Raw genomic sequence first — 21,868 nt, forward strand, 5'->3', positions numbered from 1 at the left:
ATTATACATTATTAGCGAAAAAGCAATTGCAGTTTTTCACGAAAGGCATCACGATTTGATAAAGAGATAACGTTATCAGGAAGACTGTTCCAGATTTTTATGGCACGAGACATTGCTGATGAGCAAAATGACCGTATATTACCGAAGGTGCGCGAGATACTATGGTTACTGCTAGGCGACTAGACATGCGCTTGGAAGCTTGGATGAGTAGTAAATGGGGCCGATTGTCATGAACGTATCTATCTAAAAGGCAAAAGAAGATTTATTGTGCGTCGAATTTTTAACTACCGGAGGGAAATATCCCGTCCTATCCATATTACACTACAAATCCTGTCGTAGTTACGGCCATGTAACGTGCTGCTCGATTTTAGATTGATTCCAGCATGGAATTGAAGTACTTTTAATGCGGAGACCTAATAAAAGAAGCAAATTCTAATTGTGGGTTGACAAAAGTTTGGTATGCCAATTTGCAAACAAGCCGGGGAATTTTGCAAGTTTCGCCGCAAATAACCCAAAGGTTTGCATGCTTTCGCGCACATAGACGTTATGTGAGCATTCCACGAAAAAGCAGGCGTAAGATTAATTACAAGGTACTTACTTATACGATAATTCCGGAAGGATAATTGTTTTATTTATAGTATTGGAGAAGTTAGAGTTGGAACATTTGCGCGAGAACGACATGACCTTACATTTGTCAGAGCTCAGGGTCATCTGCCATGTACTGCACCAGCGACTTACAAGGTCAAGGTCGTTCTGCAAGATTAAATGGTCGTGGTTATATTTATTGCACGATATATTAGGCAGTCAGCGAAACGTTTTATTTGGGATGATAACTTAGTGGTGTAGGAGTTGAGGAGGACTTTGGGATGAAACACTTGGGAGGTTTATTTACATTATTTACAGTGAGAGTCAATTAACAGTCGTAGAGTCATTACGGGCCGGCAGCAACTCGGACGCTGCGGCCCGTCGCAAGAAGTTCGAGAGAGATGAATCCAGGAATGCTCTAGGAATGCTCTTAGGAATGCTCTTCTGCTGCTCCCGGTCTGCGTCTTTCAAGCCCTTCGGTGTCGATAAGACACGTCACGTTCGGCCAATGGGAGAGCCCGCTCAGGTGACGCCATTTTCAGCCAATGGTAGGCGCCCGTGCGATGGAGTCACACCCGGCGAGGAGAGTCGCTGCTCGGGTGTTTGTCCTAGGGCTTCCTTCTCCCTGGGGTGTTGCCTTGCTGACTTGCAATGCGCCATCACCATAGAGGGAAGGGGGCGACGCCGCCAGGTTGTCACGGCGCATTACAGCCGTCTTTCTTCGGGACCCACTTTACCAGCAACAGTGCCAGGACGGAAGAGTCCCTTCCCTTCACTTTCGGGAAGAGCCAAGCAGTGAATAGCTCCACCGGCTGCACACGAAGTGGGGTCCGCCAACCTGTTTGCACGTGTCGTGCCTCAGGAATGTGGCATCCGTGCTTCTGCTCTCCTTAATTAGCGGTGGTGCGATTCGATGTGGTCTGGGGAATTCGAAGTAGGCTCAGGAAATGGCCCCGTATCTAACAGTGGGTATGTCCTTAATGAAAATGAGGAAAAGCAGAGGGCGAAGGACGCTGCTTTGCATGTTTTAGAAAGACGTCAGGTTGCAGGTTGTCATTCATGGTTTGAAAAAAATATCCGTGACGCAAAGTTTGTAATCGGCGTATCGCCATTTCATTTTTTGTTTTCATTCTGTTCGTATTTTGGCAAACAGCACTTTTCACGATAAACACGAACCCCATCCTCCCTGGTACCGGTTTTTCTTCCCGGCAAAGGCCGCAATATTATTACGGATGCATTAACCACATCGCTGTAATTGGGCTGGGTGGGCTCACTCATGCAGCGTAAGTAAACATTTAAAAAGAATTGACCCTTCTTCGTATTCTTACAACTTTCCCGTAACTGGACTGGAATACTTTATTCTGGTCCTGCGCGCGTCTTTTTTAGCGTAGCGGGCGTCTCCCACGTAGGCACTGTTCAGCTGGCGGAAACAGGCCCATCTACTGCGTCATTAAATGGAAAAAATTGACGTTTACCGGTGTCCGACAAAAGGTGACTTAGGAAAAATGGCAGCGCAAGGCTTTCTTGTTTGTAACAGTCCGAAAAGAGGCTGTACCTCAAACGTGAAATGACTGTTATGTGAAGGTGTACGCAGTCCGTCTCACTCGCAACACGCTCAAACTTTCCGCCCAGTAGGCGTAGCTGGCGGCCATCCATTCACTTTGTGCCTAGGTATCTTAATTGAATAAGAATGCATATGATAAAATATTTATGCGAGTAAACTTTAAGCTTGCGCGATTATATTTGCGTTGAATTTATTTAGTACTGCAGTGCAATCGATTGCAACTGCGTACGGGCATCATTGGCGCTATCGCTGGCGCATCACGTTTGTTTTGTCTGTTCACGTGAGTCACTTTTGTTTCGTCCGTGGTATAGGTATTCTGTGGTGGTATCGTCAGTCTTTGCCGTTTTTCGCGTGTCTGTTGATTGATTGTTTACTGCTCGCGTCGACTCTAACAGCATAAAAGTGAATAATATACCAATCCGTTGTATTTGGGCTTTGGACGTTTCAACAGTGCCCTTGGCATTTAATTCGGTACGTTGCGTCCAACGCAGGTTAAACTTTTCCCGCAATGCTCTTTTTACTGGTTTGCTTTCGTTTCTTATCTGGGACTTTGTCCGCATTGTTTATTTCGTTTTAAAACGGCGCTGTTAACATCGTCAAGCAAACGTTCATACTTAATGAACTTGTGGACTTCGTGCTGCTGTGTAGTGCAGTGACCGCATTCAAGAACTAAAGCTACCGGTATTGGGTATAGCTTGTGCATTATACCAATAAATATCTTGCTTTAAAATTTTTGCACTGGATATGCATACTGCATATCGAAGCTCACGTCATCAGGCTTTATCCTCCTCTCTTTGCAGACATGTAATTGCAGATAAAAACTGCATACCTGAATGGATCGATTCCAGGCAGCCGGAAAAGATGACCCTCCCAAACGGCCATCCCGTCTGACTTACCGAAAGGAAAGAATTAAAGGCGGCACGAAGAAGAGTCAAAGTCTTCCTGTTATAAAAACGCCTCTTGAGGAGCTCCGTCTAGTACACAACAACTCTGTTACAGCTTCGCTAACACACGGAAGCGCAAGCTCGTCGTCAGATGACGAAGCCTTTGAGCTTGCACCCCGCTCTTTGGCAGAAAAGAACTGCTCTTCCGACACACAGACACCATCGTCGACACCTAAGATGGAATTGGTTCGTCTTTCTAGTCTTGTCAAGTGCCCATCGTCCACCAGCTTGAATCGACCTCTTAGTTTTGCAACGGAACAACTGCTACGTCAGACCAGTTGCGTGAGCACAGGCAGCCTCAAGTCCCTCAGTTGTGGAACTAATGGTAGTTATGTGAACAAACCTCATCAGCTGCCTGCCCTAGCAAAAACCGAGTCATCGACAGTATCAACACGCTGTGTTACTGAGGTGAAGAAGCTGCATCATTCTTGGACAGTTACAGGAATGTCAGAATTTCAGGACAGTGTTGACTTTCCCCCGGATCAGCCAAGTGTTCTCCCCAAAATTTCAACTAAGGATGCTCGCCTGAGGTTTGTGTTCTACACTAAATTTTCAAATTTGCTTTAGATTGCGCAAAAACGGCTTGCTTTAGTAACTATGCCGTGTTTGTTCTGCTATGCTAAATTCCGCATGTGATCAGTTGTCATGCTTGTGCACAGATAAATTTAGACTTTCTCTTTAATAATGATAAATTATTTAAGTGTCTGAATACATGTGATAGGCACTTGCTTCTCTGTGAAGCGATTTTTTTTTTTTTTTTTTGAGTGGGAGGACTGGCTATTCAGTGTAAAGGTGCTTTCACAGTGCCAATAAAAAGTCATTATGCCCTGGTTCTGTCTAGTGCAACTATTGTACATTGCAGCAGCAGGTGTCATGTATGATGTCATATTCAACATGCAGTTTCTCTTTAGTTGTGCTTTTCCAGTTAACTTTTATTCAAGGCTTGAAACAATCAAATCGTTGCACAAGACTTGTAGCTTCTTTTTCAAAGGAACAAACACAATCCTGTTGTACTCATTGTGGCCAAGTTTTTTTTTGTTAAATGAAACTTGATTGACGAGAATAATAATGTTATGTTTAGTTTGTGGATTGTAGTTAACTGTATTTCGTTTAATGTATTGCATGTGTATCTTAAAATCTTTTGGCAACAGCATTGCTATCCTTTATATTGTGCCTTTCTCATTGCCACTTTTTTAAAATCAGTGTGTTAGTATGTGTGCTGTACCAGCAGCCCCTCTGTGTAAATGTAGAAATGTACATGTATTGGAATTACCTTTATAAAGAGTTGTGAATGGTGGCTGTTGCAGCACAAATATTGATTCAAGCTATAGCAAAAAAGCAAATTATTCACTGTCTGAAAGTTGCTGTCTTGCTGCATCTCCAGGAGCTACTTGGTTGGAAATGTCAGTGGCAAGGGTTCACTGCTTGGTGAAGAAGAACTAAATCGTTACTTTCCTGACAGAAAAGTCAATGTATTTGTGGCTACATGGAACATGAATGGATTGGTAAGTTCATACAGTTCTTTTTTTTCCCACTTTGTGAACAGAGAACTTGTATTTCTGTGCAAAACTATGTCATTGGTGGTTCAGAGCTCATTGAAATTCAATTGCTGTGTTCCATTTGTTGGGGTTGCTTTCAATCCAAATTCTTTAAAATTGTGGATGTTCTAGCAATCCCTTTCAAGCAGTTGAGTTGTGTTACTTTTAAAACATCCTTTGTGCAATGCGTGGTGTGTTATACTAGTAAATCTGTGAAAATTCTTAGACGAACTCCTACAAAAATGTTTTGCAAATAGTTACAGAAGAATAGCAACATTTATTTTCTTGGTTATTGAAACGTTTTGTAATTACAGAAACCTTGTTTTTAGAGCATTAATAAATTTAGGAAATCTCAAGCAAGGGCATCTGGTCACTGTACAGATAAAGGGTGTGCTACTGGCTTCTGCCACAGCCGCTGTATGTAAGGGTGTTCATATGATAGGGCTTCTGGAATATTTCATAGGTTTTCATGTCATGGAAGAAACTAACACCAAAATGGAATATCTTCTAAAATATTTGTGTCGAGCAACTGTCTTGATGCTTGTTGCTGGTATATTGTTTTTCTAATAAAAAAAAATTTGCCTTTGCATATTACTGTTATGGAGGACTTCATGCATAACTTCCTAAGTGCTGCCATGTGAGAAGAGCTGTAGTAAACCACAATTTTTTGCAGGCACTCAGATAAAAGTAATATTTTCATTCACTTCAGTAAAAGTAACTTAGTAAAGTATATATGCATTTGAATCCTGTGTATTATTTATTTTTCAAGGTAATGAGCAAACTGTAACTCTTCAAAAAATTCTAAGGGGGGATTCCACGAAAGATCGAACATGCTTGTCCGCTTGATATTTTTATTCTGGCCGCTTTTTTTTCTTTTCTTCTGTTATTTTTTTTTGTCACGTAGAAATATTCAAACTGCATGGAAACGAAGATTTTATTCCCGAAAAGCATTCCCAGCAAACCCAAAAAATATTTGAAGGTGGCAGCGCGAGTCCTATTGCTTACCACAATATTTCCATATTTCACTGCCGAATTAAATGCAAACAAAAAAACGTCTAAAAAATTACTGCTCATTTTAATACACTTCACAGTAAATTAGTTCCATGCATTTTTTTATGCTGTCCACAAAGGAAAAAAATGTAACAAAAATTCCAAATATGGCCCGAATTAGAAAGGTTTTGTAACTTGTTGCATCTTGGCAGGTTTTCTATTTCACACAGAAACTTGAAAAAGGTGTCGAACATAGAATGTTCTCTGCAAAATTTATGCTGAATATCTTCCTTCGTGAAGCACAAGAGAAAAAAAAAAGTTAAATAAGTCCTTTCAATAACACTCATTTTCAAAAAATAAAATAAAAATGGAACTCCGATTCCAGTTTTTGCAAAAATTTGGAATGAAAGTCTGCTTATGTCTGGCAAAACGTGGGTGTGATAATGTTTCCTCATTTGCTTTATTCACAAAATATAATGGGTCAAAGTGGCCCATGTTGAGTGTGCTTGCTACAGTACCTTTGCTGGTTGTCTGTCAGTTTGCATTGTATGCAAATCTAGTTCAAATTTCTTTGCTGCTTCAGAACTTCGCTCTGGCAGCTTGTTTTCAACGAAAATGTATTGTCAGGTTTTATTTGTGTCTAGTTGTGCGGGGGTGGGGAGCTGCCGCCCTCTAAAGTGCTAATGCGTACTGATTTTGCAGCATAGAACCTCTGTGGGCATCGCACTTACGCCTCCATTATTCGCTTGTCAGCAGCATGCGAGACACTGCAAGTGCATGTTGTTGCTGACTTCGCCAACCCGCCTGATGTACACAGTAAATCACCTGTAAGCAGTGCCAAGGCAGGCTAATCCGTAAGCAACGGAGTGCTTCCATAATCAGCAGGTGCGCCATTATAGAGGTACTGCTTCACTGCCTGCTTTGCATCCCCCACCTGTAATGGATACTGGAACCTCCTTCGGCACCACCACGTGCAACTAGCACTGTGCCTTTCCAAAAACTTAACTGAGTTATTTCCCGAGCCATTTATTTCGCTTCCCATTATCACATGTTTTCCATGTCACTCAGAGATAACGTCTTCCTGTCTTACCTCAACCTTCACCTCTGTGTTTCAGCTGTCTGAAAAAGTGCAGTGCGGCATGACTGAGCCAAAGGCTGCCTAACTTATTATGCTTTGTCAGCACATTGCTGACGCACTTTCCCACACCGAGAACAGCAGAGGTCACTAGTGGCACCAGATGGACATTGTCCTTTGATAACGAGCGTTGCCTACACATTTCCACAGTGAAAAGCTTTAGACGACTTTCTTCATAAAACATGAAACCGTGGGACATTCTGGAGGCTCAGTAACGACAGCGGTGCGGAAAAAGTGACAGAAGTAGTGCGGTGCTGTTCAGTATAAACCTTTCGACTTAGTCTAGCTGTTCGCTACACGTGATGCATGTGATTCATAGCTCGGTTCAAGTATTCAATGACAATCATTTATGCGTTCAAAAGAAGAAGATTCTAAACAAAAAAAAATTTGCCGTTTCGAATACGTTTTGGATGTTGCCTCCCTGCGGAAGCTACTGCCAGAGTCTGAGGATATTCGTGATACTGACGAGCTCTGCTGGCACTGCTTTGCGTGCCTCAAGGAAATCCTGTCTTCATCTAGTGACATCCGTGGTGAAGCAGACGAAGCATTATTCCGGGAAGAAGAAGCAATTGACGACTTGAACAGGTACGTCCACCTTTCTTCTGGTGTTTAACCATTGAAACCACCATCTTCCATTCACAAACACAGCAGGCGATTGTGACATGCGCTTGACGTGCTTGTGTTGTGAGACTTCCTTGACAAATGCAACATAAGCCAAAGAAGGAAGAAGCCACAGCCCAGAAAAATAGGTGGCGGCAAATGAAAAAAAAAAGGGAGAAGAGAAGGCAGAGGAGATCGTGTGCTGCGGAGGCTGGGTTAGACTGGCGAGAAGGAGCCGGTGCCAGTTCGTGGAGTGGGGAAAAGAAAAGCGCGCCTAGGCATAGCCAGGAGGCAGCCCTACTATTCCAATGGACCGCACTGTTCCGGGGACAAACTGAGCCAAGTGGATGGAGCCGGGTGGCCGGTCAGACTCGAGTACCCGGGCCTTCCCTACAACCTGGCGCCTGCTGACCGTTGCTGAGTGCTGCTCCCGCGCCCCAGTTCGACCGACGCATTTTGAAGGGCGCGGATACAACCTGTGCACCAACCATCCATAAGCGCTGATTCAGCACCCGGCCCTACGGACGTCTCCTGGAGAATGCAGCTGGGGCCCGCTCATTGACCGTGCTGGTTGCGACTACCAAGCATCGCATTGAGGCCAGCGTTTACAAGAAGCCCTGTGGTTCATCTACTGCTGCATTCTCGGCAACTGCCTCGACGTCTGGGCTGATACAATTATTCCCAGTGAACCCGTGGTTATAACTGTGACTCTGTGTCTTATCACATTGTTAATGGGCGTAGTAGAGAAACATTTAGAGTGAGTCTACAGCTTTGATCGCACCCTGTTTATATGATTCTGCCAGCTATAACGCTGTTTTTTTTTTCTGAGTGCCTTTGCATGTGTTATAAATATAGCTTAATCAGTTGTATGAGAGTAGTGTGAAAAGACTGCATTTTGTGTACAAACGGCCCTGTCTATTATTCACACCAAGGCTGCCCTTGAGTGCACTATATTTTCCCAAGAACCTGACATAACAAATTGGCATCCGCGGTGACAGGACAAAGCCAGTTGCGACACAAGTGTGCTTCAAGTAGATACAAAATTAGTACCCACGAGCTTAGCGTGTTAGCTGAACGCATGGGTCTTGTCGGTCCATAACTGAAAGAGTGGATTGATGAGGAACAGAGAAGGGCGCGTGACGAACGTGTAGCGGAACGTAAGGCAGCAAAGGATCGTCCAGAGCACGAGGAAAGGATTTTGCTGTTGGGTGGAACAGACAGCCACACAAATATGTCTCTGTCGCTTGTAAGCAGCCAGGCAGAATCCTTGATATTCGTAAATCCGCACAACCTGATCGCTCTTTTCAACGAAACCCGCGATGACTTGGACACATATCTGAAATGGTTTGAATGAGTAGCCACCGGACAGGGTTGGCCAAAAGAGAAATGGGCTACAGCTTTCAGCCTATGTCTCGACAGCAAAGCGTTGAGAGTGTTTGGTCGGTTGTCTCCGGAGGACTCTCAACTATGACAAGACCAAACTAGCATTTGCTACATTGTTTCAGGTTTACAGCGGATAGCTACCGTGAAAACTTTCGTGACAGCAAGCCCCAAGATGGAGAGACTGGTAAGCAGTACGCTGCCAGACTATTTAGCTTATTTTACGGGTGGGTCGAACTCTCCAGCATAGGAAAGACTTTTGATGTGGTTCATGACTTAGTTGTTGCAAAGCAGTTCATGAATAACTGCCATAGCTGGTTAGTGCTGTTCTTGCATGAAAGAAATTGCAGAATAGTGCAGACAATCGCAGAAACCGCTGCTCATTTCTTGGAAGCACAGCGGCAAAACAATTTACTCACATTCGAGGAGAAGACAGAAGACCGCTACACGAGAGAGGACGAATAAATTGAAGAAAGAAACCAAACCAAGTGCTTTCTCTGCAATAAGAAGGGACACAAGCCGTCTGACTGTAACGTGAACTCGAAGAAGCCTTACTGCGACTATTGTCAACGGCTAGGACATGATGACTCGCGGGACTGCTGAAAGAAAAGCGCCGCAAGTTCTACTGCAGCCTGTTGTATGTCGCCAGAAAACAAAGTTGGAAAACAAGAATTCTCGTGTGCTTTACATTGTAACTAACAGAGGGATGCAGCGGACCTGCCGTTACCAACCCACGACATGCCACTCTAGAGTGGTGAACGTTTCGTCCAAGTGGTTTCCGTACTACAGGACACTGGCAGCAACACCATTATGGTGCGCTGTGCTCTCATACCCGATGCTGCTTTTACGGGCTCAACAGCAATAATGCTACTGGCGGATGGCCAGGCTATCGAGGTCACAGAAGCTCAAGTGGAAATTAATTCACCGTATTGTTCAGGTACCATGGTAGCTAAGTACTTGGCAAGTCTGTTGTACGATGTTATCATTGGAAATGACCCTGGGGTGCGTCAACCAACGAATCCAGACGGCAAGTGGAAGATTTCGCCTTCAGGCCTTTTGACATCTCCAGCCAGGAATGCATCCGTTGACGAGATGAATCCACATTGGGTGGCTTCGTCTGTTTTCAGGGCACAGACTGCCAGGGGAGACCGGAAAGTAGGCCTCAACTCTTTGCAAGTGTCAAAACCTACATTTTGTGCTGAACAAGGAAGGGACAAATCTCTAATGGATGTAGAGGAAAAGTTGGGAAGACGCTGTCGAGGAGAAAAAACACAACTCAGACATTCTTTTACAGCGAAGGCGCCTTGTATAGGACTTCTCAGCTTTGTCCGGGTAAATCAGTGCAGCAAGCCGTGGTACCGAAGTGTCTGTGAGCCCAGGTGCTATCTCTAGCACATGAAAACAATATGTCACCAGGACATCAAAAAGACAATGGACCAAGTCCTTGCATCCTTTTACTGGCCCGGAGTGCAAGAAGTAGTCCACGAGTACGTTTGTGCGATGTTTGCCAACGGACTATTCCTGAAGGAACACTGGGAAAGCACCATTGGGACGCATGCCGCTGATAGACACGCCTTTCGAACGAGTAGCTGTGAACATTATTGGCCTACTATCTCCTGTCTCATGTAAAGGAAACCAGTATATGCTGATTGATTTGTCCACAAGATACCTGGAGGCTGTTCCTTTACCCTCCATTGACGCAACCTCAATAGCCGAAGGATTGGCAGAAATGTTCTCTCGGATTGGTTTTCCCCGAGAGATTCTATGCGATGAAGCATCCTGTTTCACCTCTACCACGATGACGGAAATTAATGTGTTTCTCACAATGAAACGTGTGAGCTCTCCGTCATACCATCCCATGCACAGAGGAACAATTCGATACATTAATGGCCCACTCGTACAAGTGCTGCTCCAGTTGTGTCATGAACAAGGCTTGGGACCATTTTCTTGCACTGCTCCTGTTTATGTATAGAGGGGTGCCTCAAGCAAGTCTGGTCTTCTTGCCATTCGAGTTGATATATGGAAGGCACGTGCCGGGACCACTTACAGTTCTAAAAGAACTTTGGACAAAAGAACACTTGCGACTAAATCAAGACTACATACACCTACGTTGTGGATCTGAGGCAATGTCTCGATCGAACGTTGAAGCTAGTGCATCACAACTGCCTGTGAGCTCAGAACAGGCAGAAAGAGTACATTGAAAGAGGGTCCACGCTCCGACTACTCAACGTTGGGAGATAGAGTATTGACTTTGTCCCCAGTGACAAATGACACACTGCTTAGTCATTGGAAAGGCCCATATCATGTAGTTGGCAAAAAGAACGGCCATGATTACTGGTTACAAGTGGGTAGTTCCAGAAAGCTCTTCCACATCAATATGCTGAAGTGCTATGATGATGACCAACCAACCGTGCATGAAGCTTCCTCGATCATCGTGGTTCAAGGAACAAACGCACCCAAACAAGGTTCAAGCGTGACTTGGGTGCCGAAAACAATCTGGCTCTCCACTCATTCTCCCATGCCAGAGAACATCTTTTACTACCTGTAACACTACACTCACCTATAGAATGCGAACATTAGACGCTCGCTGAACACGTCGAAAGAGTTTCGAACGTTGAAGTTAACTGCGTTGAGTGCAGCGTCTCTGCACTCTGTCAACCACTTGTGCTTTCTTGAACTTTGAACATTTTTCTATTCTTCTCTCGCGCATACTTTTACCAGCAGTTCTTTCTTTCAGAAAAAAAAAAAAAACTTTTCAAAGGGGCGGCATTTGTGACACGCGCTTGACGTTGGGCTTGTGTTGTGAGACGTCCTTGACGAATGCAACATAAGCCAAAGAAGGAAGAAGCCACAGCCCGAAAAAATAGATGGCGGCAAATGAAAAAAAGGGAGAAGAGAAGGAAGAGGAGATTGTGCGCTGCGGGGGCTGGGAAGACTGGCGAGAAGGAGCCGGTGCCGGTTCGTGGAGTGGGGAAAAGAAAACTGTGGCTAGATGGAGCCAGGAGGCAGCCCTGCTATTCCAATGGACCGGACTGTTCTGGGGATGTCCACAGACGACGATCCACGGACGAACTGAGCCGGGTAGATGGAGCCGACTGGCCGGTCAGATGAGAGGAACCGGGCCTGCCTTACAACCTGGGATCCGCTGATCATTGCTGAGTGCTGCTCCTGTGCCCCGGCCCAACCGACACTTCCTGAAGAGCGCGGGTACGACCCGTGCACCAACCCTTCATAAGCGCTGATTCAGCACTCGGCCCTACTGACGTCTCCCGGAGAATGCAGCTGGGACCTGCTTATCGACCGTACTGGTCGCGACTACCAAGCGTCGCGTTGAGGCTAGCGTCGACGAGGGGCCCTGCGGTTCGTCCACTGCTGCATCCTTGGCAACTGCCCCATTGTATGGGCCAACGCAATTATTCCCAGTGAACCCGTGGTTATAACTGTGACTCCATGTCTTATCACATTGCTAACGGGCGTAGTAGAGAAACATTTAGAGCAACTCTACAGCTTTGATTGCACCCTGTTAATGTGTTCCTGCCAGCTATGACGACATTTTTTTTCTTCTGAGTGCCTTTGCATTAGTTGTAAATATAGCTTAATTGATCTTATGAGAGTAGTGTGAAAAGATTGCATTTTGTGTGCAAACGGCGCTGTCTATTATTCGCACCAAGGTTGCCCTTGCGTGCACAATATTTTTCCAAAAACCTGACATAACTATGATCTTACGGAAAGAGAAAACGGACCGAGATTGAAAGCATCGAGGTGGCAAAGATACGCTCAACTTTAACGCTGCATACGGCAGCGTCAGTACACCTGAACCATCTGTGACAGAATGTCGTGCATGCTTTGCCTGGTTAAATAGCTTGAAGAAAGTGTATGAAGCTTCAAGGTCCTATCGAGAGCGCCTCTGTCTCTTAATCATCGTGCCAGCAGAAGTTGAAAACAAACGCATTCAAGAGGCAATCTCGGCTTTCGCAATGTACATGGTCAGAAAGGCCTGAAATTGGTGTGAGAAGCATGGAATGTGGTCAGATTTTGATCCGTACACAAGGTCACGGTTAAGCCCATTGGATGTACAAGCTGCACTTGACTGCTTCACCAAGGACCAACTTGGGTGCTCTTGGCAGAGCCCAAACAAGAAAGATGTTGTGTCAGTCATCACGAACAGTCAGAAAGACTACGTCTGAAAGCAGTTTATGACACGCTATCTGCGAGACGTTCCAGATGTTCAAAGCAGCTCACTCCGAAAGTGCCACCGCCCTGTCAAAGTTTATAGCCTGCGTGCAAAATGGGTGCTGCTCGTGCCGTAACAAGAGGTTTGCGTTTGCGTTTATTGCACTAATGCCAACCTTTGTGTCTTTGTGCTTGAGAACTTAACCGGCATGGAAATTTCATTGGAAGGCATGAAAGTGTTGTGCCTTCACGGCTCCCCAACCCCAGATTGCATGTTAGGTGAATGCGAGTGCTGCCTATGGAGTGAAAGTCTCACTTTGGCCAGTCTGGGAATGGTCGACGAGGATGAGGTCACATTTGCTGTTTGGGAAAGTGGTGACTTGATCAAGAAGAAGTAGTCTCCAACCCTTTTTGTGAAAGGGCTCGGCAAATGGGTGACCAAATGGATTCCTCATGAATACATACGCTGCACTCAAGCCGCGGCTATTCATGAGGCAAAGTGCGAGCGGCACGGAAGCATTGTTCTGCATTTTGATTTTGAAGAAAACTGGACTGTCCTTTTCTCAAATGAAACACAATCCTACCATTGGCATGAGAAACAAATCTCCATTTTCACCTGTGCCACCATGACAAGGAAAGCAACACGCAGCTTTGCTGTCATAAGCGACGACATGCATCACGACGCAGCACACGCCTACTACGCCCTAGGTAGAGTGAACAAAGTGTTAGATGAGAAAGCACCCATCTACTGTCCCGTGACATACGTCAGCGATGGTGCGGCGAGCCATTTTAAAAGTAAGTATCATCTGTACAAGTTGTGCCACTCCAAGTATACATCCATGAGGTGGATATTTTCTGCTACTGGGCATTGGAAGAACGCCTGTGACGGTGTGGGTGGACTCCTTAAGCACCAAGCTTCCCTGCACAACCTGAGTGGTCCGGAAGCGCTGCCTCCATTGAGTTGGCACATGAGATGGTCTCCCAACTTAGCGGCAGCATCAAGAATGTGGCCCTGCTTCATGCGCTTGCTGCAGCCATCGAGAAGCATTGTCAGCAGAAGTCAGTGGAGTGAAAGTCAGTGCCGCGTGTGCCAGGAATTCAGCCATGGCATGAGCAGATGTGTGCGCGTGATCAGTCAAGTGGACATGCACTGTCCGTTGCGAGAATTGCCGCGAGCCAGCTGATGGTGATTGAACCCTTTTAAATGCTAACTGCAAAGGACATGCAATAAATTCATTCGAACACCATAAGTAGTGTCGAGTTTGTTCTCCCTTGCGTCCCAGAAAACAAAGTAGAAAACACATTCTCTGTTCTTGCCACAATAAAAAGCTCCTTCGTTTATGGCAGCCGTTACCTTTTCTTTTTTAAAAAGAGCGTAAATGTTAACAAACCGGAATGAGTCATTGCGGCACTAAAGCCAGCACGCTCAAGATGGGCCACGTTGGCCCATTATATCTTGTCAATAAAGCAAATGAGGAAACATATCGCACCCACCTTCTGCCCGACATAAGCGGACTTCCATCCAAAATTTTCGCAAAAATTGGAGCTGCAGTTTTTTTTATTTCTTGAAAATGAGTTTTTTTGAAAAAGCTTGTTCATTTAACTGTTTTTTTATTCGCTTGTGTTTCATGTAGGAAGATAATGTTTTGCATAAACAATGCAAAGAGAACAAGTACATGGAACTAATTTACTGGGAAGCGTATTAAAATGAGCAGAAAAGTTTTTCGACACGACGTTTGTAGTTTGCATTTAATTCAGCCGTGAAATTGAAAGATGTTGTGGTAAGCGAAAGGAGGATGCTCGCACTGCCACCTTCAAATATTTTTTGGGCTTGCTGAGAACACTTTCCAAGAATAAAATTTTCAGTTCCGTGCAGTTTGGATATTCCTACATGGACATATAAAAAAAATGGACAAAACAAAAATATCAAGCAGACATGCATGTTTGATCTCTCGTGGAATCACCCTAAGGATCAATGCTTTCATAATTTTATTGTTCTGTAGTTTCAAAAGCATGAAGTAAAATCATCTTCAGTCTCATGGTAAAAGAGTATTTCAAGAAAAAAATGTGCAGAAAGAGATTACTGCGGTGTTGATGGGTTTGAAGTGCCTCTTAATTGTTTGCTGGCCTACATGCCATTACACACACAAACACATTGAAGTATTGCAGTTTGCTTTTATGTAACTGCATGTGAGGGCCTGAATTCACAAATGTTCTGTGACATAAGTGTACGTCATTTGTGATTGGCCAGTGGTGTAGCAGTTGTTTCATCACATGAATTGCTATACATTGCTGTAGGGCAGGTGGCCAAATGCTGGCCAATGAGGAAACACTTTTTTGTAAGAGAAGTTCTGTAAATATGAGCCCAGGTTTGTAGCCAGTACTAGCAAATTGGTATTATGCTACATAGGTGATTTGTGCAAGCACATAGGTGGCAGTTATTGTTTCTAGGAGCATCTGCAGTGTCTGGATCCAGCACCAGCACATATGAAGTTAGGCAATTCAGCAGGCATTTGCAAGTGTGCAACAGATGTTTTAGTTGAAGTGATTATGAAACAAGGCACCAGCTCCGATGAGCAGTCAGATGTGAAAGATAGAGATAAGGTACCTGGCACAGGTGTCGAGCCAAGTGGTGGATTCGCTGGTGCCTGTGATAGAGCCAAAGACTTGCTGAACGTACTATGAAAAACTATGTTTGTACATGTAAGCTGCTACTGGATCTTCTGCAGGCAAAAATCAAATGTTTTCTTCATTTGCAGTAAATTTCTGATAACGTTATTGGAATGCTTTTCAATATAACAAGCTAATTTCGAGCATTTGTCAACTTCATTAGGTAGGAGTCCAACTGTAGTACCTTGTTCATATGAGGAGTGTTTTTTCAGAGTGAGCCAAATCCAGAAACCAAAATTAAACTGAAACTGCTTGAATTCAAAACTGCACCTTCATATGCTTCATTTTGACAGTCAGGTATATCAAAATGAGCCAATCTAAGCTGCAGAGACACGTGACAAGAACTTGTTTTCAATCAAAAATGAGCCAAATCCTTTGTACCAATCAATATGAGCCAAATTCACTTATCTAGTTGCAGTGCTACAACGGTACCACATGACTGCGCTGGCATGGCATGGGCTATTAGAATTCCCATGTGAGCACGTTGTCAAGTTTTCCTTGTTTTTGCTGGTGAAATGGGCCCTGGCTATGGATTACAATGGCTATGAAGAAGTTGGCGACAGGTTGGCACCTAGACAGTGTCCTTCGAATGTACACTTGCCGAAAAATATTATGGGGCTCGTGAGCAAGCGGTGCGGCTGTGCTACGCGATGCACCAGTGCAGTTAGTGCAGCGCCGCAACAGTCCCTAGCTGCACATCAAAGTAAACTTGCGCAGGCTTGAAGCATGAGTTCATGTTGTCTGCTAAATTGTTGCTGACGGAGTCTGTGACACAGTGTACTGGGCACGATGTGGTGAAACCGCTGTCTTTTTACATCCAGCACACAAATGCAAGGCTGGCTTACCACGAGAGCAACATGCTACCAAAAGCAAACTTCACTACACTACTGTAATGCAGAAGTGGTCTCAAGTAATGCAGCACACGACATGAAGTCATGTGGTCGCGCATCTAGATGCACTCGCTGCACTGGCACTCCACTGTGTGCGGCCACACTCTCAAGTGCCCTGCCATATTTTGTGGCTGAGCATATATGCCAAGGAGAACTCTAAAAGCTGTACTTCTATCGAAGTGCGATCACACAAAGAAAGCATTGAAATACATGCTTGTATCAGAGGCACCAGTGTGAAGCCTGAGCAAAATTTATGGAACAGTGAACAGTTTGACAGAGCGACGGAGCTTCAATTTAATGGCTTGTGAAACTCGTGAGGTGAATCGTTGACAGCCTAGCAAAAACCAAACATTTCTTTGAAGTTTAGCGGCGCACTACAAGATATGGCTCGAGAACAAGAAAGAGGTGGTTTTTTGCCGAGACATGTACATCTTGTGCTGTGCTTGTGGTTGGCCATAGTATACTTGCATGACTTTTCATGCACAGACACAAAGGTGAGACGAGAGTGGAAATTTGAGATAAACCAAAGCGGCTCATTTAAATATGTATTCATTATGGGGAAACAAAGTGAAAAAAATGAGACAACAAAGACGGACAGGACAGGTGCTAATTACCAACAAAGTGTTTATTTTTGCGAGTCCAAATATATATGTATTCCAGGAGAGAGAAAGGGGAGGGGTGTGAAACACATGCATGTGTCGTACCCTATCTAGGACAGTGAATTGCTCAGCTGTGGAGATAGTTAATCTCTTTGTTGGTTAATGCAACTGATGGTGAACTAGTACATGCAGGCCCTATGGAGTGCATGACTAACACCTCGTATATTTCCAGAGCGTCGGTATCGTGGTACATGTAGCTGCTTGTGATATACGTCTGGTGAAAGTGAGGGCTGCATCTGCACTGGGTACATGGGATCACCGAATTGCACTGTTGCACTCTTCGCACTTTTACTGTAAACACTAGAGGTCAAGACATATGAACCCTCCTTCTTCGTCCGTCTGAAGTAGCTTCAAGTTGTCCTCGCTTAGTGAGGTGACAACACATGACAGACACGGCTTCCGAATGCCTGTTAATTTAACAGGGAGTGCTTCAACGCATTCAAGGATGACACGATTGCTTTCAGCTGGCGCTGCCTTACTGACATTGGCTCTGACAAGGGAGAGAAGCTCAATTTTGTCTAATTTTGGGGCAGCAGAAAACTTGGGTCTAAGTCCCAAGTTCAGCATTTCCTGGGATGACTGCGCCACCAGTCTTTTGAACGGTTAGCCTTGGGCAGGTTGCTGGTGTCTTCCTGGGTAGTGTGGTGAGGAGGTTCTTCCACAAGAATTCTTTCCATGTTCTTCGCTATGAAAACATACAAAGAGGGCTTCCCTTTTTGAGTGATTTTTTTAAAGTTGGCACTTGGCAGCATTGTTTGGGAGCTTACCTGCAAAAAAGGCCTGTCTTTGCTCAATGTCAATGACCCATTCACTGTTCGAAAACTGTCAGAGGTGTTGCAGTTTTTGGAGGAGTCTTGCCCCCTGAGAGTGCACACATTTTTGGCGGACATCGATGACCTTTATTATTCTCAGCCTCAGGCAGCCCTCGCTGATACTTTTTTTTTCCAATCTTTCCAATGTTACTATACAATCTTTATGTATTACTTTACAATCTTTCCATGTTACTATATAGTATACTTCTTTGTTATATTACTATATTGCTATATATCTGTTGTTATATTGTTACTATATTATCTTATTCTTTTGTGGCTTTGATTTTGCCTTTGTATAACTGTGCCCTTCTTGTCTGGACCTAACCATGGTCTGCAGTATGTATATAAATAAATAAACAAATACTGTACAAGAATAGATTGAAGAGCACGGCGCAGTACGTTTCCAGAACGCCATCGGCACCAGTGTTACCAGGTTTTTGGGCCTTTTGTTCATTTGTTCGGATCTCAGCTCTGCCGTCGTCAGACAGAACATGCAGTTCTACATGCAAAAAGAGGGTGTTTGCATAGGGTCATGCATCGCCCCGATTTTAAGCGACAGCCTTTTAGTGCACTACAACAGGCGCTCGCAGGATTGCCTAGATTCGACTGGGTGGGTGAAGGCATTTCATTACGTCGATGATTTCCTGGTCTTATTCCGCACTAAACCTGACAAAGTCAGCACGAAAGTTGACCAGATTTGCCGCAGTTTCTGCACAAGCTTCCTTGGACTTTCCTTCACCAGGTGATCAACTTCCCTTTCTCAACTTCATGCTTCACTTCGGCAACAAGTACACCTGCTGGACCTATGCCCCGCACTCGAAGAAGGACCTTCTACATTTCTCATCTCATTACTCGAAGCTTGTGAAACACGCTATCACACTAAAAGTCATGAGGAATGCCTTAGGTCGTTCCTGTCCTTATCAAGTTGCTCCAAGTTTCACTCATCAAGTTGATAGATTGAAAAAGGCATGTTTTCCAGAGCAATTCCTGTCAGGGCTCGCAAAAGTAATTTTACGAGAATGCCGTTTGTCAAAAAAGAAAGCTCAGCCAGAGGTTGACAGGGCAAGTGACCATGATCCCCTACCTGCACTGCGTCTCCCACAGGGTGAAGAAGACTGCTGTGCATGCGGGATTGAGAGTGGTATACTCGGTGCCCATAAAACTGGGTTTCTTCTGCAGGCGAGTGAATGCCTCTTGAGTAGAGGAACCCATCTGCGGAAAAAACATGCAAGTCGCTTCATCCCCTGTGTGGCAGAAGTTGCGTATGTGGTTCCTACATCGTGTGGTGGCCTGTACATTGGGCACAGGCCACTGATGCCATTGTATAAACGACCACTTGCATGAGCATGCCAACAACCTTGCAGTGAAGACTGACAGTAATTTTCAAACCATTGTGCCTAGTGCAGATGCAGTCCTCACTTCCAGAATTTAGGAATATGTGCATAAAGTGGTGTCGACTTATTTTTTTCTTTTAACTTTAGCACTGTTTTTCTTTTGGCATCATTTACAACCAAGCGTTGAGCAGGTGCTTAGGTCTCAGGCAAATGAAATAATCATGCTCTTGAAGTGCAAATGAACACACTCGTTGAGACCACGACGCGAAGCACTTGTCATGTATTGGTCTCAGTGTGTGCCTTTGCTAGCACTTCAGTACCATGAATGTCTACTAACTAGCCCAGCTGTCTACACTTCTGCTAAGTAATATTGCAAATTCCACTCAATACATTGCTTTCTTGGAAATAAATTATTTCAAATTTGTACATTGCAAAGGTTCCACATGAGGGATAAAGCATCATGTACTCTATGATTGCAATCACTCGCTAGTTTATTGCACCACAGTAGCCATTGCAATGCTCTATCATTAGGTCATCTGGCTTATTGCCATGATACGAGGTGTTTTCGAAAAACAGTGCGTTGTTTCAGGTGTTGACTGCGGCCACTCTGTATTACATGCTCTACATTTGGAAGAGGGAGAAGAAAGTTTAATTTGAGGAAAGGCGGGAGAGTCTGCATTTGAGTTCTTGGGGTATATACTTATGTCTTTTGCAATGGGTGCCAAAGTTTGCTTTTGGCCGTTTAGCCACTTTAACTATGTGTGTGACTAGGCAAAAAAGGTGAATCTGAAACCTTGTGACTTTGAAGCAGCTGTCGGATCTGAGCTGCTTTTCCCTTGCCCATTAAAATATGTGTCTGTATCAAAGCATGACCATGATGTTTGTACGTTGTGTGATATCTGGCATGAAAACAAATATTGATGGCCCTATATTGCACCCAACATTTAATGATAAATGGCATGATGTAATGAGTGTGCTACACTGTTTACTTTTGAAAAGTAGCGAAAGCTTGAAAAGGTTTCATAAAAAATGAGCACATGCTGCTGTAGCATTGGCAAAACACAGTATGCATGTTATTAGCACTGGCTATAAATCTCGTTAAGCAGGAACTTGGTGGAGTTTCGTTTGTATGTAGTCAAGTATTGTGTCCTATATGTGGCATAATGTTTGTGCATGCACATTTTTATTTATTTATTTATTTATTTATTTATTTATTTATTTATTTATTTATTATACATACTTTCAAGGCCCTAAGGCACTACAGAAAGGAGTGGTACATAACAAAGCAATGTAATATGCAGACAATGGTATGCAGACAACGTTAAGCGATAGCGTGGTAGACTGCTGTTTTGAATGAAGATGTATCTGTGATCTGAATGATGGAAGCAGGAAGGTGGTTCCAGTCGACACTTGTGCGGGGTAAAAAAGAATCGTGATACTTGTTCGTTCGGGAGGATGGGACGGCAACATTATATCTGGGGTCAGAACGGGATGAAGTGTAGAAAGGTGGGGTAATAAGTTGATTCTTGAGCACGTGGTTAGAGTGATAAACCTTGTGAAATAGGCAAAGACGAGCACATTCGCGGCGTAATGAAAGATCTGGCAGATTCAGGGTTTTTTTTAATACATGTAACACTGGAATGGCGGGAATAGTTAGATAAAATAAAGCGAGCTGCTCGATTTTGAATGGCTTCAAGGTTTCCGGTTAGTGATGCTTGATTGTTATTCCGAATGGCAGATGCGTATTAAAGTTTTGAGGGAACTAGGGTTTTGTAGAGCGTCAATTTTACCGAAGTAGGAACGGTAGAAAAGTTACGACAAAGATATGCTAACATGCGATTAGCATTAGCAGTAATATAATTAGTATGCATATTCCATGAAAGATCATTAGTTATGTGAAGGCCAAGATATTTGTGAGCGTTAATGGATGCTAATGAAGTGTCACATGGGACTGTGGCATGAAATGCATTATTAGTTGGTAATATTCTTTTTTTGCATTTAGAAGTCAATTTTTGAAATGCCTTGTTTGTATCTTTCAGAATTGCCTGATTCGGTTTGGTATTCACAACATTGTTTGTACTTTTAGGCATCCCCTGCCAGCCTAGATGACTTGCTGCTCCCTAAAACAATAGAGTATGTACCAGACATTTATGCTATTGGTGCACAAGAAGCCATGAGTGACAGGTAGGATTTTAGTGATTTTACACTACATTTGTCTATTTTCTTACTACTGTTCAATTATTTAGTTATCTTGTCTCTGTGCACTTTTATGCATGGAGTGATGCTGTTGCTCTCTGTGGCCTCAAGGTGTCTGGTGTGGCTTTTTTTCTCTCTCTTCTCTCCCTCTTAGAAAGGAGTGGGAAACTAGACTTCAATTCACGCTGGGTCCTTCGCATGTTCTTTTCTCCTCTGTCTCTCTGGGTGTCTTGTACCTCTCCATTTTCTTGCGTCGAGATCTGATATGGTTTTGCTCAGGTAATCTCCGGGTGCATGCAGTATCTTTTCTCCACTGTCTTGCATTTATTGTATTGTGCACTAGTGCATAAATAAATGGGCACTGGTCATGTTTGACTCGCTCTCTAAAGTGGTTTGAT

At 44.1% G+C, this 21,868-nt stretch overlaps 1 protein-coding gene across 4 annotated transcripts in view; it reads left to right on the plus strand.

Annotated features, from left to right (window-relative positions):
• The first annotated feature begins 2,351 nt into the window (after window positions 1-2,351).
• INPP5E (Inositol-3-phosphate synthase) overlaps window positions 2,352-21,868 on the plus strand; it is a 61,450-nt gene continuing 41,933 nt past the window's right edge. Inside the window, exons 1-5 of one of the 4 annotated variants that reach the window (XM_055063441.2) lie at window positions 2,365-2,620; window positions 2,950-3,623; window positions 4,478-4,598; window positions 21,361-21,458; window positions 21,625-21,749. In XM_055063441.2, coding sequence (XP_054919416.1) covers window positions 2,983-3,623; window positions 4,478-4,598; window positions 21,361-21,458; window positions 21,625-21,749 — 985 coding nt within the window. In that variant the 5' untranslated portion in view covers window positions 2,365-2,620; window positions 2,950-2,982. Of the gene's footprint in view, window positions 3,624-4,477; window positions 4,599-21,360; window positions 21,459-21,624; window positions 21,750-21,868 lie in introns of all 4 variants that reach the window. The other 3 variants (XM_055063442.2, XM_055063444.2, XM_055063443.2) reach the window with 3 other exon arrangements.

Source organism: Dermacentor andersoni, chromosome 1 (genome assembly GCF_023375885.2).
Source record: "Dermacentor andersoni chromosome 1, qqDerAnde1_hic_scaffold, whole genome shotgun sequence".
NCBI lineage: Eukaryota > Metazoa > Arthropoda > Arachnida > Ixodida > Ixodidae > Dermacentor > Dermacentor andersoni.